Genomic DNA, 17,173 nt, shown 5'->3' with positions numbered 1-17,173 from the left:
TTTGCTTTAAGAATGCTGATAGAGAAGTACAGAGAAAGTCAGAAGGAATTGCATTGTGTCTTTGTAGATCTGGAGAAAGCGTACGACAGGGTGCCCAGAGAAGAGCTGTGGCATTGCATGAGGAAGTCTGGAGTGACGGAAAAGTATGTCAGAGCGGTGCAAGACATGTATCATGACTGTAAGACAGTTGTGAGGTGCGCTGTCGGTATGACTGAGGAATTCATGGTGGAGGTGGGACTCCACCAGGGGTCAGCCCTGAGCCCCTTCTTGTTTGCTATGGTGATGGACAGGCTGACAGACGATGTTAGACAAGAATCTCCTTGGACCATGATGTTTGCAGATGACATTGTGATCTGTAGCGAGAACAGGGAACAGGTGGCGGAGAAACTAGAGATGTGGAGATATGCTCTGGAAAGGAGAGGAATGAAGATCAGTCGCAGCAAGACGGAATATATGTGTGTGAATGAGAGGGATCCAAGTGCAAGAGTGATGGTACAGGGGGAAGAGATAAAGAAGGTGGAGGATTTTAAGTACTTGGGGTCAATTGTCCAGAGCAATGGAGAGTGTGGAAAAGAGGTGAAGCAGCGTGTCCAGGCAGGCTGGAGCGGCTGGAGAAAAATGTCAGGTGTGATGTGTGAACGAAGGGTTTCAGCTAGGATGAAAGGAAAAGTGTATAAAACCGTGGTCAGACCAGCCATGATGTTTGGACTGGAGACAGTGCCACTGAAGAAAAGACAGGAAGCAGAGCTGGAGGTAGCAGAGCTGAAGATGTTGAGGTTTTCTTTGGGAGTGACCAGGTTGGATAGGATCAGGAATGAGTACATTAGAGGGACAACTCATATTAGAGGCTTTGGAGAGAAAGTCAGAGAGGCCAGACTGAGATGGTTTGGACATGTCCAGAGGAGAGAGACCACCTATATCGGGAGAAGGATGCTGAGCCTTGAACTGCCAGGCAGGAGACCAAGAGGAAGACCGAAGAGGAGGTTTATGGATGTGGTCAAAAAGGACATGAAGGTAGCTGGTGTGCGAGAAGAAGATGCACAAAAAGTGGTACCTCGGTTCTCGAACGCCTCAATGTTCGAACAAAATATTTGAGATATTCTTGCTTCGGCGTTCGAACATCAATCGGTGTTCGAACGGCAATTCCCACGCGTGAGTGCGTACGCGAGGGTGGGGAGCTCAGCGGCGCACGAGTGTATCGCTCTCTCCGTGACCAACTGTTGTCGCTAGTGGACGTGCTGCATTTTGCTCTAGCGTTTAATATAGATGTACGAAGAGTTTTAGCCCCTAATCATGCCTCCAAAGATAGTAAGTGCTGCTTAAAGTGACAAAAGAAAAGTAGTGCGTACAACTATTGCATTTAAGAAAGAAATAATCACAAAATATGAAGGAGGTGTGCAAGTGATCTGGCGAGGGAATACAGCATGGCAAAATCTACAATCAGTACGATATTAAAGAATAAGGAGGCTGTGAAATCTAGTGATGTGACCGTGGAAGTGAGAGCAAGTGTCATTGGATAGATATTTTAAGAGAAAAGAACATCCTGTAGCCGAGTCATCCGTAGCTGTCACGTTCCGAGCGAGAGTGACGGCAGCTGAATCGTCGGAACGTAGTGGAATGTTTGGGATCCCAAAGCAGACACGTACTACCCAAGCAGGATGTTTATTCACAAATCAAAGAAAACACAGTGAGTAAGAAGGCAGGGGGTGATCCGACCCGCTTACTACGCCAAAAAGCAAATGGCACACGAGGGTGCAAAATTACGCAATCCCGGAAGATAACATAAATTTACGCGCATCAAATGAAGATCCAGGTACGGTGGCGAGTTGAGGCAATCATCCGGCATTGGCGAGGTGATCGCGAACCGTATAAATGCCCCGTGTCCGTGTATCAATGCGTTGGTTTGCTTCGGGATTAACATGTGACTTGTTTTCCCTAGTCCGTAGTCTTTTTTCCAACGGGTACAGTCTGATCTACTAGGGGGACTCTTTCTTATCCAGATTCCTTGTTTCTTTGTCCAGACTGCTCCTTCAATGCCGGCACATTCTTTGTCGGGATATTTATTGGAACAAAAATCAGTCCAGACTGGTACTTCGCCGCAAGGTCTTCTTGCGATTTGTATGGTACAACTTTCGGTATACCTATTTTTGTCACAGGTCATCCATCGACCATGGTCTAGGATTAGCATACAATCTGGAAGTGTACAGTGGTCTTATGTCTTGCTCTCTGGAATATACTGTTGCGAGGTACTGGTATTTAACCCAGTAATTTGCTGATTCCTTCAGACAGGGGTCACATACATTCTTATCTCATTTCCTGTGAATCCCCACCATGTTCAGCTGTAGTCGCTTGTGTATACTTCGCTCCACGTTTGCAGTACACCTTTTATAGTTTTGTTAGCCTTCAGGCTGGTGCAGTTGTAAATCCAACGGGTGAAAATGGTGCTTTGAAGTTATTCAAGAGGGCATCTAGGTGAAATGCCCGTTGTCCACACTCTTAAGCCTCGTATGTGAAGTGCGTCATATATCCGCTTCACCACGCATTGGTCTATGGTTCGCGAGCCATATATGGCTCTTTTGATGATTGCATATGGCTCGCCGATAAATATTACATATTATAATACATATTGTCGTTTTTTTCGTCGTTCATTTCCCGTTGGGGCTGCAGTTGGCGGAAAGCGCAATTTTGATTGGATGACACTGACCTAGAATGGCCGAAAGCGCCATGTTGATTGGATGATAGTGGCCGTCATGTTGAAATAGGTAAACGCCCCTTTAAATAAGCCCAACTTGTGCACTTCAGTGTGAGTGCACCGGAGCATTAGAGGAGAGAAAATGTCTGATTGTAATTTGCAATGAAACAATACCATTGATGAAACAGTCGAATGTCAGTGACATTTTAACAAGCCCCATGTTAACGTTAGCATCGACATACTTCTGCGAGAAGTAGATTGCAGATAGCAAGTGTGGAAGCTTATGAGCGGTGTGCAGGCTAGCTAGCAATAACTTCGCCTCTGGACCGGCAAATTGAATTTCATTCCGATCGTTTTCCTGGATTTTTACCAAACACAAGGAACGGAAAACCATCCATGTTAACGGTGAGTACTATCACAAAGTTATTTTAATTAATACATTCTGATATTTTGTTGAAAAGTGGCCGCGCGTGCTCGTGTGTGTGCGTGCGGGCATGCGAGCGTTTGTGTGTGCGCGCGCGCACACGAGCGTTTGTATGTGCGCGTGTGCGTGAGGCTCTCGCTGAAAAACATTTCTAAATATTTTACTTTAATGGCTCTCTTAGTCAAAAAGGTTCCCGACCCCTGGTCTATGGCATCGAAGTCTCCTTTGGGTACCGATTTCAAATCGTCCATCGTCGGCAGGCGTTGTGTCCAATACTCCGCTTTGGTAGGTTTTAATTGATATTCTTTGGGCTCTTTTCCCTGAATTTCTTCTGAATGATATACTTGCAATTGTATTCCCATACCCAGGAAAGGGTCTCGTTCAGCCAATGTTCATAATGCACATCATGCTTAGTTCGTCGAATACTAACAAAATCCCCGTCGGGTATCTTCCAAGCAAAGCTTAATACATGGTATGGGTTTGGGCAATTCTTTTCGGTATTCCAATAACAAGGGTTCACACTTATTTTCGGAATGCAATCTTTGGTTCTATCCCTCGGGATTTGTGTCTTTTTTGGGAAACTTGATTATCTTTTCTTTCCTCTAGGTATTTTCCTTTGTGGTAATGGGTATTTTTCTCTCTCCTGCCGGTCATCAGGTGACTCAACCTTACAATTGAAGGTCAAGGGAGTTTTAGGGGAATACCAATCTTCACAGCTTTCATTCCTAGGCGCGGTGGGGCAAATCTAATCTTAACGGGGGGACTTTCCGTCTTCCCCTGCCCAGTGCTGAGCAAACTGGAGATCATTTTCTTTCTGGCAAATTTTTACAGGTGTCGTTGGCGTACCATCTCGCGTTTTGGTTGTCAATTTCCAACCAGATCTTCTGGATTTGTCATGGTTCTTTCCTTATTTTACAAAATATTCCTATAATAATTGCTGCTTCTTTATCAGTTCCCATTCTGATAAAACTGTGGTCAACTACCACATCGGTATCACATTCCAACTTTGCTTCCCTAAAATATTTAGTCTCTTGCCCCCCTCAACGCTTGTATTAGCTTTTGTTGGAGAGCGGTTTTCTCTCCTCAGCCATTATTTCCCTGCGATTCATCCCGGGCTTCCTCTATAATAATAATAATAATACATTTAATTTCAAGCGCCTTTCAAAACACCCAAGGACACTTGACAATAAAAACAATAAAACAAAGCACATAACAATAAAACCATAAGTAAAATGATAAATAATAAAATAGCAGATTGAACTAGACATTGAAAGCAATTTTAAACAGATGGGTTTTGAGGTGGGACTTAAAAATAGGGAGGGAGTCAATATTACTGATGTTTGGTGGAAGTGAATTCCAGCGTTTGGGAGCAGAGCAGCTGAAAGCTCTGCATCCCATCATGGTGAGACGGGCAGAGGGCACATAGAGGTGAAGGGAAGATGAGGATCTGAGGGACCGAGAGGGAACGGAGATTTGAAGCATCTCAGAAAGATAGGGAGGGGCAAGGTTATGGATGGCTTTGAATGTAAACAGAAATATTTTGAATTTGATTCGATGTTTAACAGGGAGCCAGTGGAGCTGCTGGAGGACAGAGGTGATGTGGTGAAAGGAGGGGGTTCTAGTGATGATCCGGGCTGAAGAATTTTGGACGAGTTAGAGTTTATGGAGAAATTTCTGATTGACACCGAAGAGAAGTGGGTTACAATAATCGATGCGGGAAGTGACGAGACTGTGGATAAGGATAGCAGCGGAGTGAGGGGTGAGCGAGGGACGGAGATGGTTAATATTACGGAGGTGGAAATAAGCAGACCGAGTTATGTTATTTATATAGGAGTGAAAAGATAGTGAGCTATCGAGGATGACACCCAGGATCTTGACCCAAAGGGAGGAGGACACGGTTGAACTGTCAATGGTGACAGAGAAACTGTTAGTTTTGTGTTGGGTGGATTTGGTACAGACAACGATAAATTCAGTTTTTTCACCGTTAAGCTTGGGAAAGTTATGGGAAAGCCAGGATTTAATTTATGAGAGGCAAAGTGAGAGGGAAAAAGGTGGAAGAAAGGCGTTGGGTTTGCTGGAGAGGTAGAGTTGCGTGTCATCTGCGATGCAGTGAAAGTGAATGCCAAACTTACGGAAAATATTGCCAAGAGGAAGTAGGTAGATAATAAAGAGAGGTGGCCCCAGGACAGACCCTTGGGGCACACCAGAGGACACAGGACTGTGAGGTGAACGAGTTGATTTAGATAAATTGTGAGCGATCAGAGAGATAAGAGTGAAACCAGCGAAGTGGTGTGTGTGTGATGCCTAGGGTGGAAAGTCTGTCGAGCAGGATAGGGTGGGAAATGGTGTCAAAAGCTGTGGTCAGGTCGAGAATGATGAGGATGGAGAGTGAACTGGCATCGGCTGCCATGAAAAGATCATTTGTGATTTTTATGAGGGCCGATTCAGTATTGTGGCAGGGGTGGAAACCTGACTGGAATTGTTCGTAAAGGTTATTGTGAGTGAGGTGAGAGTGAAGCTGGGACGCAACTGTTTTTTCAAGGATTTTGGCGATGAATGGAAGGTAGGAAATTGGAAGTAAGTTATTGAAATCATTTGGATCTGAGCCAGGTTTTTTCAGGATTGGAGTAACAGCTGCGGTTTTGAGTGGGATAGGAACAATTCCAGTTGATAATGAGGAGTGAATAATGGTTGAAATAAATGGGAGAAGAGAGGGTAGGCAGGACTTGACAGGAGGAATTCTTGTATTTGGTGATAATGTCTGAGATTATAGAGGGATGGGGGAGTTCAAAAGCGGAAAGTAGTTGGGAAGGAGTAGAGAGGCTGGGAGAGGGGGGACAGAGGACCCGAGGTGCTGATGGATTTTGTTGATCTTTTCGCAAAAAACATAATCAAAGCATTGCATGTATCAGAGCAATAAAAGTGTGAGGGGAAAGAGATAGGAGGTTGTAGGATTTTGTGATAGAGGGAAAAGAGCACCCCTGTGTTTCCAGGATTAGAGTCAATGAGTCCAGAGTAATATTGCGATTTTGCGCGTGAGATTGTCTCCTTGTAATGGGTGAGGTGAGCTGTGTACAAGTCCTTGTGAGTAGTGGGACCGGTCTTCCTGTAAAGTCTTTCCAGTTGCCGAGTTTTTGTCTTGATGGAGCGGAGATGGGCGGTGAACCAGCGGGCAGACCAGGTAAATTAGACATACCGGGACTTTACAGGAGCAAGGGCGTTGAGGGTGTTTGTGAGGTCCGCGTTGTACCGGGAAACAAGTTCATCAAGGGATGAGTTGTAGTCCGGAGTCAGGGTGGCAATCATCTCGGAGCGCGTGGCAGCGTAGATGTCCTTGATGTTGCGATATGTGATGATGCGGGGTGGTTTGGGAAGAGAGAGGGTGATGGAAACGTTGAATGAAACCACGAAATGGTCTGTTATAGGAAGTTCATTTGCTGTGCAATTCATTGGGGTAAGGCCAGACATTCAAATGAGGTCCGGGTGTGGCCTTTTATGTGGGTGGGAAATTTGAATTGAATTGATGCAGACCAAAGCTGTCAAGTGAGGAGGTGAGTGAGGGGAAGAGTGGAATATTCCATGCGAATGTTGAAGTCCCCGAGAATAATTACATTTCGTCACATGGTGGAGAGGTGTGTGAGGACATCAGACAATTATTTTAGAAAGACACAATGTGGTTTTGGTGCATGGTATACAGTGGCTATGATGGTGGGAGAGGGTCCAGAAATTTTACATGCAAGGCATTCGAATGATAGGGTTTCCGGGAGTGAAACTTGGAGGACTTTCCAGTTCTTATGGTAAATTATCGCGAGACCACCTCCGCGGCCTGAGAGGCGGGGCTTAGAAATGTAAACAAAGCCTGGCGGAGTCGCGTCGTTGAGCTCGGAAAAGTCTCCATCGATGGGCCCGCCGGAGCTGGTGCTGCACCGACGGAACCTCCATCTGGCCCTCCTGCGTCGGAAACAGGTAGCCATAAGGCGATATGAACGTGGACCGACCTGTGGCTGAAGAGGGTGTTGTGTGCGTACTCCACCCACGGTAAGTGGACGGCCCACAATGAGGGACGGCGGAGACTCACACAGCCAGGGATGAGAATTTTCCGCCGATCGATTCATTTCCAATTGCCCGCCTTCCGCGGAGTCTCGGTCAGCGTGTGTGTGGGAAGGAGAACTCCATGTTAAAATCTAAGTGCTGGCACAAGCACGACTATCATATACTTGAGCTCTTTTTTTCCCAAGTGGCGGCGCGTTAACACGCAGCGGCTCCTCTCTCTCCCGGCAAATTGGTGTTTACGTGTTTATTATGTTTGTCTCACTCGTGTAAATGTTCGTCTCCCCTCTGCCTCGCTACACCCAAGGCGTACCTACTCCCGTGAGGTTCTGCTCGACATCGGCAGTTCACTTTTAAAACCAAAACCAGCTGAAGGGAGGAGGCGACCGTCCATTGACCGCCACTCTTCCACCAACCCCCACTCCTGCATCCAACCCAGAGTGGAGGCGCTATATGAGGAAACAGAAGAGGGGAAAGCGTGTGGTATCCGCACTAGGCTCGCGGCTAGCCCCCAAAGTCCGACCATTCCTGCCATCACCCTGGCTAACGTGTGCTCGCTGTACAATAAAATGGACTACAGAAGACTTCTCTGCTCAACTTCCAAGACCGTGGGTGAGTGTTGTGCCCTTGTGTTTATGGAAACATGGCTGACCGACAGCATACCGGACAGTGCTATCCAGCTAGCCCAGCTAGCTAGCTTCCAGGCAGAACGAGCGCTCGTCGAGGGGGGGAAAGACTCGCGGCAGGGGACTCTGTGTTTACATAAGTGATGCCTGGTGCCGCAACGCTGTTCTGGTATGCATGCAAACGTCTCACCACTGATGGAGCTTATGGTCATAAAATGTCGGCCATTCTACCTGCCAAGGGGATTTAGTGCCATACTGCTTTCCTTATCCTGGCTGGCGATTTCAACCATGCCAACCCGAAAAGCGTGTTTCCACAACTCCATGAACACATTAGCTTTATATAGGGGTATGTCAGCGACGGGAAAATCGAATCGGGAAATCGGACAAGGGAAGGTAGGAACGACGCTCACTCCTTCCTCCCGCCCTCTTTTGATTTTGTGCCCGTAATTCAGCCCTCCCGGTAACTGCCGTTTGAGGGAAGGGGGGGGGGGAGTCCCCGCGGGCAAGCGGGAGCGCGAGAGAGAGAGAATAGTGTGAGCGAAACGAGGAAGGGCACGCGAGGTCCCCCTCCGCCGCTCCGCCACTCTGCCCTTGCTCTACTCGGTCGCCGGCCGCAAGTTCTTCCTTTCTAACTTCCCGTTTTTACGCGAGCCGATCACTGAGAGAAATTCGTCCAGGTTCTCACTGCCTCGAGCTAAGTAATCCTAGCTACTTTTGCGTAGTCCACCCGGTCTTCCTCCGTTCCTTCTTCGTCTCCGACGAGTAACTGCGAAAGAAGCGGACTCTAGGCTTCCCAAGGCCAACCGCTTTCATTCTTTTTCAGAATCGGAGACACGGGAAACGGACACTGCGCTTGTACGGCAGCTTTCCCTCATTTCATTTTTCACGCTGTTGCAATTGGTATCACACCTGGATCAAGTTTAATCATCGTTGTTACAATCATTTGGGTTTGTTTCGGGAGGGGGGAGGGTTAGTAGGTTTGGGCTTAACCTACGAGCCGGAATAAAAAAGCTTAGAACCTTTTACATTGACTGCGCTGTGGAGCTCACAGATGTCTTCACGGACATCTTCAACACCTCTCTGAGCCAGGCTGTTGTGCCCACGCACGACTGCTCACCATCATCACCCAGCTCCAACCTCTTCATAAAGTTTGCGGATGACACAACTGTGGTGGGCCTCATCAACAACGACGAGGAGACAGCCTACGGGGACGGACAAGGACAACAATCTTCGTCTAAATGTGGAGAAGACGAAGGAGATTGTTGTGGACTTCAGGAGAGTGCGCCCCCAGCATGCTCCACTAACCATCGACGGTGCTGCAGTGGAGAGAGTGAGCAGCACCAAGTTCCTGGGAGTGCACATATCCGAAAACCTGTCCTGGAGCCACAACACGGCATCAATGGCCAAGAGATCCCACCAGCGCCTGTACTTCCTCCGCAAGCTCAAAAGAGTTGGAGCCCCGACCCCCATCACGACATCCTTCTTCTTCTCCGCGGTACCATCGAGAGCATCCTGACCAGCTGTATCACCGTGTGGTACGGCGCCTGCACCGTGTCCTGCCGTAAGACTCTGCAGCGTATCGTGAGGACAGCTGAGAAGATCATCGGTGTCTCTCCTCCCCCCCCCCTTCAGGACCTTTACAACACCCGCCTCACCCGCAGAGCCATCAGGATCGCTGGCGATCCCACCCACCCCTCCCACAGCCTCTTCAGTCTGCTGCCATCGGGTAGGAGACTGCGGAGTCTCCGAGCCAAGACCAGCAGGCTCAAGGACAGTTTCTGCCACCAGGCAGTCCGGAGACTCAACTCACTCCCAACCCTGCCCAGCCTGCCCCTTCCCACTGCCACACTCACCGAACTCTGAGTACACGCAACATGCTGCACTATACACCTGAACTCTATTTTTTTTTGTTCTTTCTCATCTTTATCTGCAAGACCTCACTTCAACCCTTTCTAGTTTGTTTTTGTATTACTACATTATGTCACTTTATATACGTCACTTCCTCACTTTACATATGTCACTACCTCACTTTACATCACGTCCCTACCTCACTTTCCAGAGAACACTACCTCATTTTACATTCTGAAATTACATGTATTGTCTGTTGTCAATTGTATGTCTTTTTAGCCACGTTATGAGTGCCTTGCAGGCCGGGTCAGAGAGGACATTAATTTCATCTGTGCTGTATGTCATGTATATTAGCATATTTGACAATAAAGCTGACTTTGACTTTGAACTACCGTGCCAGCAGACACGTTAGCCCAAGCATCCACAATCCATTGGCAAACTGTGGCGTAACATCCAGCCCTTTTCATTTGCCTTATTAATGACGCCTGCTGGAAATGTCTCTTTAGGCAAAGTATTTCTTTTAAAAATCACCATCGGCGGGAGTTTCTCTCCGTTAGCATGGCAGCCAAGCACAACAGGAAACGCCGGCCGTTGCTGGGCTGCGGTAGTCCTGGCCCGGATGGAAAAATGGCACATTTTCATAAAACGCCAGCACCAAGACGGACCACCTTGGAAAGCCTTCAATTTAAACTGAGCTTCATAACCATGTCTTTTTGCCATTTTCCGAGTTGTTAAAACAGCAATGTTCTGCATAAAGCACATACCTGTTCTTGTTTACACAAACCACGCCTACAAATCCCCGCTCATGTTCTCTACCACGTCCGCCCCATGGTGGCCTCTAATACGTCTGCACTCTAGGGCGCACCGCACATTTTCAAAAATATCTGAGACGTTTATATGCGTCTTATGGTCGTGAAAATACGGTAATTCAAAGAGCTATGGGAAAAAAACAGTCTCATGTCATTCATGAAGACGTCGAGCTGGCATGGTTGGACAGGTTTCCCGATGAGACAGGATAGTCGTCTGCATGGCACCCCCCTCGAGTCCTCTTGTAATGACAAGGCTCTTTCCCCAGGGCACATTCTCTCGTCCTGTGAAAGGAGAAGAGAACTGCGCGGCATATTTCATGCAGGAAGGAACAATGTTTTTGCACAATACGTTTGTGAATGTTAACGCAACCGCTTGATTCATTTTATTTACGTTTATTTACCTATTCGCAAACGAATTAATTTGCCGATCCTAGAATGCGGTTGTGAATTTACACCCACCCCTTTAGGGCAGAGAATAAGGAAGGAAGGAGTGGGCCTGCTCTCTCTGTGCAACCCCTCCCTTCTCCCCTCCCCGTCCCTTTGTTACAGCTAATCTCACACAACGCGCGCACATACACACAAATACACAAATACAATGCACGCACATACACGAAAGCACACAATGAAACGCACAAAAAGGGAAGACAAAAGACACAAGATAAAAGACAAAAGACACAAATCACAGACAGACGGCTCCTCCAAATGGCCCCCCTCAGCTGGCCCCTCTCTGTCCCCACGGACTGCCCTCGGACAATGATACCCCGTGGGAAACCCCGTAGCAATGGCTAGCAGTGCTGATAACGCGCTGGTGTTGATGAATGCATGAATGTTACGGTAATCCACGATCTATTGCAGCTGCAATTAAACAAAAAAAGAACACAATCGGCTGGCTCCAAATTAATAAATCAATAATTAATAAATAATTTTTTTGCCAGACCTCGCACTCGAACTTCCAGGACTTCATCCCTTCTGATGAATCTCCTTCTGGAACTTCCCCGGTCTTACAATACGTCCGCCGGCGGCGTGGCAGCAGACTTTGTCTCGACCCAAAATGGCGTCAATCAGTCACGTGCGAAAACTCCACATATCCGCTCGAATTAGGATGGTCCGCCTTGACTCGATCGAAATTCGTATTACTAGCCGAAGATACGCAGATTAACTGTAAATAGAATTACTTTTGGCCGAAAGAATTCCACAATACATTCACTCAACATAGATGCATGCTAGCGGTGAAACTCACCCGTGAATCAATCCTGAGAGACGGACACCAGAAGGGAGGGACAGCCCACTCTTTCTGAACACTCCCGAAAGAAAAAGAGAGCTTTGTTCACTGGAAGCAACACATGGCCCACTCCTTGCCGCGACGTGACGCGATAGGATGTGACGTAATGTAGATGCGACATCATGTAAAGGAAGGCAGGATATGACGTATTAGGAAACAAAGAATAGAAAGCAATTTTTAAAGATGTTTTTGTAGCGAATTACCCCAACAGTAGCAAGCGTCCATCTGTTGCCCACCTCCTCTAGAGAGTCCGGCGAGCAGCCCAGGATAGAACTGGCCCTCTTGAACAGGCGCTCCAGTCTTTTCCTGCCCCGGGTGATGATTCTGCCTGACCAGCAGACAATTCCATAAAGGATGGCTGAAGCGACCACAGAGTCATAGAAAGTCTTTAGGAGTGACCCCTGAACCCCAAAAGACCCCAGTTTCCTGAGTAGGAAGAGGCGAATCGGTCCCTTTTTGATTAGGGCATCCATGTTTGCAGTCCAGTCCAGTTCATTGTTGAGAGTAACACCCGGCCGGGTACTTGTAGGAGGTCACCCTCTTAATGTCCGTACCCTGGATGTTCAACGGTGCAGGTGAGGATTGTTACATGCAGAAATCCACAACGAGCTCCATGGTTTTCCCGGTGTTCATCTGGAGGTGATTCTGCTGGCACCAGTTTACAAAGTCCCCTGTACTCCCGATCGTCTCCCTCTGTAATGAGGTTGATAATAGCTGAGTCGTCAGACAACTTCTGAAGGTGACAGGTTGGGGTGTTGTAATTGAAGTCCGAGGAGTAGATGGTGAAGAGGAATGGAGCCAGGACTGGCCCTTGCGACGATCCAGTGCTGCAGAGAAGCCTGTCCAACTTACAGTTCTTTACCCTCACATAATGTGTCATGATTTTGAGGTAATCTGTAATCCAAAATGTGAGGTAGTGGTCCACTCCGGCATGTCGCAGCTTGTCCCCCAGTAGATTTGGCTGGATGGTGTTGAAGGCACTGGAGAAATCAAAGAATGTGATCCTCACCGTGCTCACAGCATTCTCCAGGTGCAGCAGCACAGAGTGGAGGAGAAGGTGATGGTGTCCTCCACACCAATGCTGGGCTGGGAGGCAAACTGTAACCAGTCCAGTGATGAGCTTGCCAGTGGTCGCAGGTGGGCGAGGACGAGTCTCTCCAGTTATACGTTATTTATTTATTTTTTGTTTCCACTACAAGATGACGCCGTGAGAGTGGCTGCCTTTACAGAAACTTTTATTTTGCTTTTCTCCTTCTTTTCCTTTCCTCTTCCTTTTATAACTTTGCTTTTGTGATATGTATATTTCTCCACTGTGAGTCTAATAAAGGCTAAACTAATCCTTAAATACTCAATTTAGACTATCCAATAGTTTTCCTTGTCTGATATATTTGCTCTCACAAATTTTTTCACACGAAATCAGCTCTGTAATTCCACCCCATTAGTATGGAAACATGCACACACACACACACACACACACACACACACACACACACACACACACACACACACACACACACACACACACACACACACACACTCACTCTCACACACACACACAGGCATACACTCACACACACACACACACACACACACACACACACACACACACTCACACACACACAGGCATACACTCTCACACACACACACACACACACACACACACACACACACACACACACACACACACACACACACACACACACACACACACACACACACATATAAATAATTCCCCCAACCCCCGGCCATTGCTTTCCTCGTTTTAATTTTTGTAGCAAAACACATTGTATGGGTGGTGGGAAAATGAGCACAACAAAGCAAGTGGGAGTTTGAGGGATAATTTGAAACCAGGGGACAAAGTCTTTGTGGCACAGCCAGCTGGACATATAAAGAGATGGGGGAAGGGAGGTGTCGAAGAAAGAGAGAGTAAAGCAAGAGTAAAGAAGTGTGAGCCGAAAGCTTGCAGTGTGAAGTTGTGAAACTGCAAAGGCGATGTTGTGCGCCTCCACTTCAGGATATGCATACATTCAGAAGCACTCAAGCAGAACTTCTTATTTGCTGTACTCAGTCTCAGCCTCTTTTCCCTCTAACTGTGATATGCATGCCACGAACACCCTACCAAGCTTTCAAACCACAAAAAAAGTAATTTGTTTCGAAGTCTCAAAAGTTGGTGCACTTATCCCAGAGAAAAATTGCATACATTCATTTTAATTATCCAGAAAGCAATGTCAACCACATCTCCCTGAAAGTGTGGTCAAAATACTTTTTATGAACTCTGTGGTGAAATGAGCTATTAATAAACTCATTTTTATTTCCTAAGGACCTATGAGCTGTTTGGTATAAGATATGAGTAGGATGAGCTCTTTGGTGTGTGTCACTCCAAATTGGAGACTTGATATTTTTGGAAAAGCTTGACACTGTTTTTTTTCTGTGAAATCAGTGACGTGTGATGCAATGCTAACAAAAACAAACCTAAATTCATCATCAAAACTATTTTTTTAAGCCTGCAATGATATTTAAAAAATTGATACAGACGCTCCTCAATTTATGAACAAATTATCTATCCAGCTAGCTGGCTATCTATTAACTATCTATTAGCTCGCTAGCTTACTATCTATTAGCTGGCTAGCTGATTATCTATTAGCTATCTATTCAGCTAGCTGGCTATATATTAGCTATTTATTAGCTAGCTAGCTGGCTTACTATCCATTAGCTATGTATTAGCGAGCTAGTTTTCTATCTATTTGCGTTACTTCCAGGTTTAGTGAACGCTGGCGCGTGTCTGCTGCTGTTCTCCCACAGAAAAACTTATCCTGTGACTTTAAAGTGACCTTGAGAGTTTGATAGTCACCTAGAAATGAAATGTATTATTATTAGTAGTAGTAGTAGTATTAGTAGTAGTAGTAGTAGTAGTATTATTAGTAGTAGTAGTATTATGACAAGCGAGACCAAAGATGACGATTTGGGCATTTCCACCAAGTTTAAAGCCACTGCAGGAAAAAAAACCCACATATTTCTCTGCATCCGGTTGTTGTTTATGTATTTCCTCCCTGTCCTCGAGTAGCTGTAGGCTTTTAATGTCCTTCTCTTCTATGAAATAACCTCTTGGCTCTCCCGTAGAGCAATTGAATGACTGGTTTAGCGGTCAGGTTGCTCACCTCCAGCCTGCTGCTGCTTGAACGTGACACGCTATTGTACGATGAAAATATCTTTATCAGTTAATACTTACATTTTTTTTGTGAAAGTCTCTGGTGATAACAATAAAAGAAGCAAGATTAAATAGATGGTCTGAGCAGCTTCCATAGCTTGCTCTTTTTTATGCGAAATATTTGGTGATCACTGCTCATCTCCATAGTGGTCAAAGAACCAAATTACCAAACACTCAAACTCTGGTTCCCAGTTTCTAAAACATGAATACTACTTGATTTTCCTTGCTCCTTATAAAAACGTAAAATTTTACATTGTGCTTTTAAATCAAGACACACAGGTACCTACGTCATCGTGAATTTCAAATAATGGTTACACATTTTTGCAAATTTTCTGACATTTATGTTGACTCCTGTCCAATTCTGTTGCTTAAAGAGTTTGTTGTCACCCCTCATCGTTAAAATGTATGAATTATGAAAAAATAAAGTTTTTCAGTTGGATACCTCACACTATGATGAATAGTTAAAATTGTACAATATCATCTTGCTCACAAATGATGGCTGACACGTATAAACGTCCCACTATGAAAGTCAATATTTCTGTTTTTGTCTCCATCGTGATTTTGGAAAAACACATGACAAGTATATTGTATAGCTGCATTTAAATTTGTGTTATGATAAATTGAAATACATTTCGAACTGGATTTCTAAAAATAGAACAAAACTGCCCTGAACAACAATTGAAAATTGCATAAGCCTTTGGCTTTACCTTTAACTGTTTTGCATCTTTCATTTGCTGCTTGTTTGGAAATGTAACACACAGCTCTCTCGGTCTGCCCAACCTATTTTTTTTAATGTTTCTTTGACTCCCTTCCTCTCTCCGTTTCAGACTTATCCCATGCAGATATAATGGCATACATTTGTGACAAGATATGACAATTTGTTCCTTTTTCCCTCTCTATTTACTCTGCATAGAATCTCTTGTTTTGGTGAGGGGGCTGGTTTTCTTCAATTTCTCCCTCCTCTTTTCCAACTACCCAGGAAGGAGGGACACAATAAGGAAGACGAATGAGCCCAAAGAGGAGCCAAATTAAAGAGAGTGTGATAAATGAGTCCTCGGGCATGTTGATGGATGATCATGTTCCATGCATTTGGGTTAGAATTTTAATGCGTTAGTCATTGCCTCTACATGGGTGTCACGGTAGAACCAATCTATATTTGGAAACTTGCACCCAAGGCGTGAAGGCAGGACTTTGAGACTCATGATGAATGTCAGTGCATGGCTACTCTATGTGTCATTGCTCTATACTTTGGCCGAGTATTCTCTGAGGGGCAGATGCAAAGATCTCTGTCTAAGAGAACTGGAGAATAAGAAGTCCAAGACTCGCACAAAGGTGCATTTTCGCAATTCTCTCGGGCATAAGCACACACCTTACAGGAGCAGACCACTACACAGAAAAGGTGAGCTTTTCAAAATATCACTCATGTTCTTTTTAGCATTTTGAAAAGCACGTTAATTGTGTCATAATCGGTCAGAACTTGAAGAACGCCGGGTATATGCTGTGTTAAGTGTTCCATCATCATTTGCAAGACTCCCTCAAAATTGAGAGGATTCAACCTGGATTGGTTTTAATGAAAGCAAACGGTTAATTGTTCAGTTATTTTAACAAATATGAAATAATATTTGCACATTTGAAATGTATTTAAAAATATTCACACATGAATAGAGGTATTCTTTTAGCAATGCCACTAGGATCAAATACAACTGGAAGATCACTCGGGAATACAAAATATATTTCTGTCAACAATCATTCATCGAAATTTGTATTTGACTTTCTGTGTCCATTCGATTGTTAGTAGGCTATTTCCTTGGACGATAAAGGACAGACGAGGCGGCATTATGATTCTGGGATTCACACATTTCTACTAAAAATTGGTTGTCGAGTGGTTATTTTTTTAGACTCTATCAGAACAAAATACGTATTGACCAAAGACTTTTACACTGTAGGCGTCTGTATATTTTACTGGGTAGAGGACTTTACTCTGTGTGTTTTGTTTTTAACCATTTAATGCACCACATAACCTGACAACATTATTAGCTGTCCACGATTGTGACCACTGTCCCTGAAAGAGCTAAAATATACTTCGATGAAGCCTCCTTTTATCACCTTCCTTTGTTACCACATTCCTCACTTGCTCTGACCAATTTGCTCTTTTGATTCTCTATCCCTGCACCCTTACCCATTCTAGTGCTTGTTCTGATCTTTAGTCTACATTGTGAGCGAGGTGCCTTCCT

General features: G+C 45.4%; 1 protein-coding gene and 1 pseudogene across 7 annotated transcripts in view; one reads left to right on the top strand and one right to left on the bottom strand.

Annotated features, from left to right (window-relative positions):
- Positions 1–679: 679 nt before the first annotated feature.
- On the bottom strand, positions 680–3,839 carry LOC148886034 (uncharacterized; annotated as a pseudogene).
- Positions 3,840–15,996: 12,157 nt separating this feature from the next.
- The window catches only part of robo4 (roundabout, axon guidance receptor, homolog 4 (Drosophila)), a 40,838-nt gene continuing 39,661 nt past the window's right edge, over positions 15,997–17,173 (top strand). For 2 of the 7 annotated variants that reach the window (XR_016117871.1, XR_016117870.1), the window contains exon 1: positions 15,997–16,338. Coding sequence is in view for 4 of the 7 variants with exons in the window: in XM_089017154.1 (XP_088873280.1) it covers positions 16,140–16,338 (199 nt within the window). In the remaining 3 variants the exon portion in view is untranslated. The remainder of the gene's footprint in view (positions 16,339–17,173) is intronic. The other 5 variants (XR_016117869.1, XM_089017154.1, XM_089017150.1 and 2 more) reach the window with 5 other exon arrangements.

The sequence above is a fragment of the Hippocampus bargibanti genome, linkage group LG16 (assembly GCF_051943395.1).
Source record: "Hippocampus bargibanti isolate YZ-2025 linkage group LG16, ASM5194339v1, whole genome shotgun sequence".
In the NCBI taxonomy this organism is placed as follows: Eukaryota; Metazoa; Chordata; class Actinopteri; order Syngnathiformes; family Syngnathidae; genus Hippocampus; species Hippocampus bargibanti.
The sequence above is the reverse complement of the archived record's forward strand: the minus strand, read 5'-3'. Positions and strand labels throughout refer to the sequence as shown.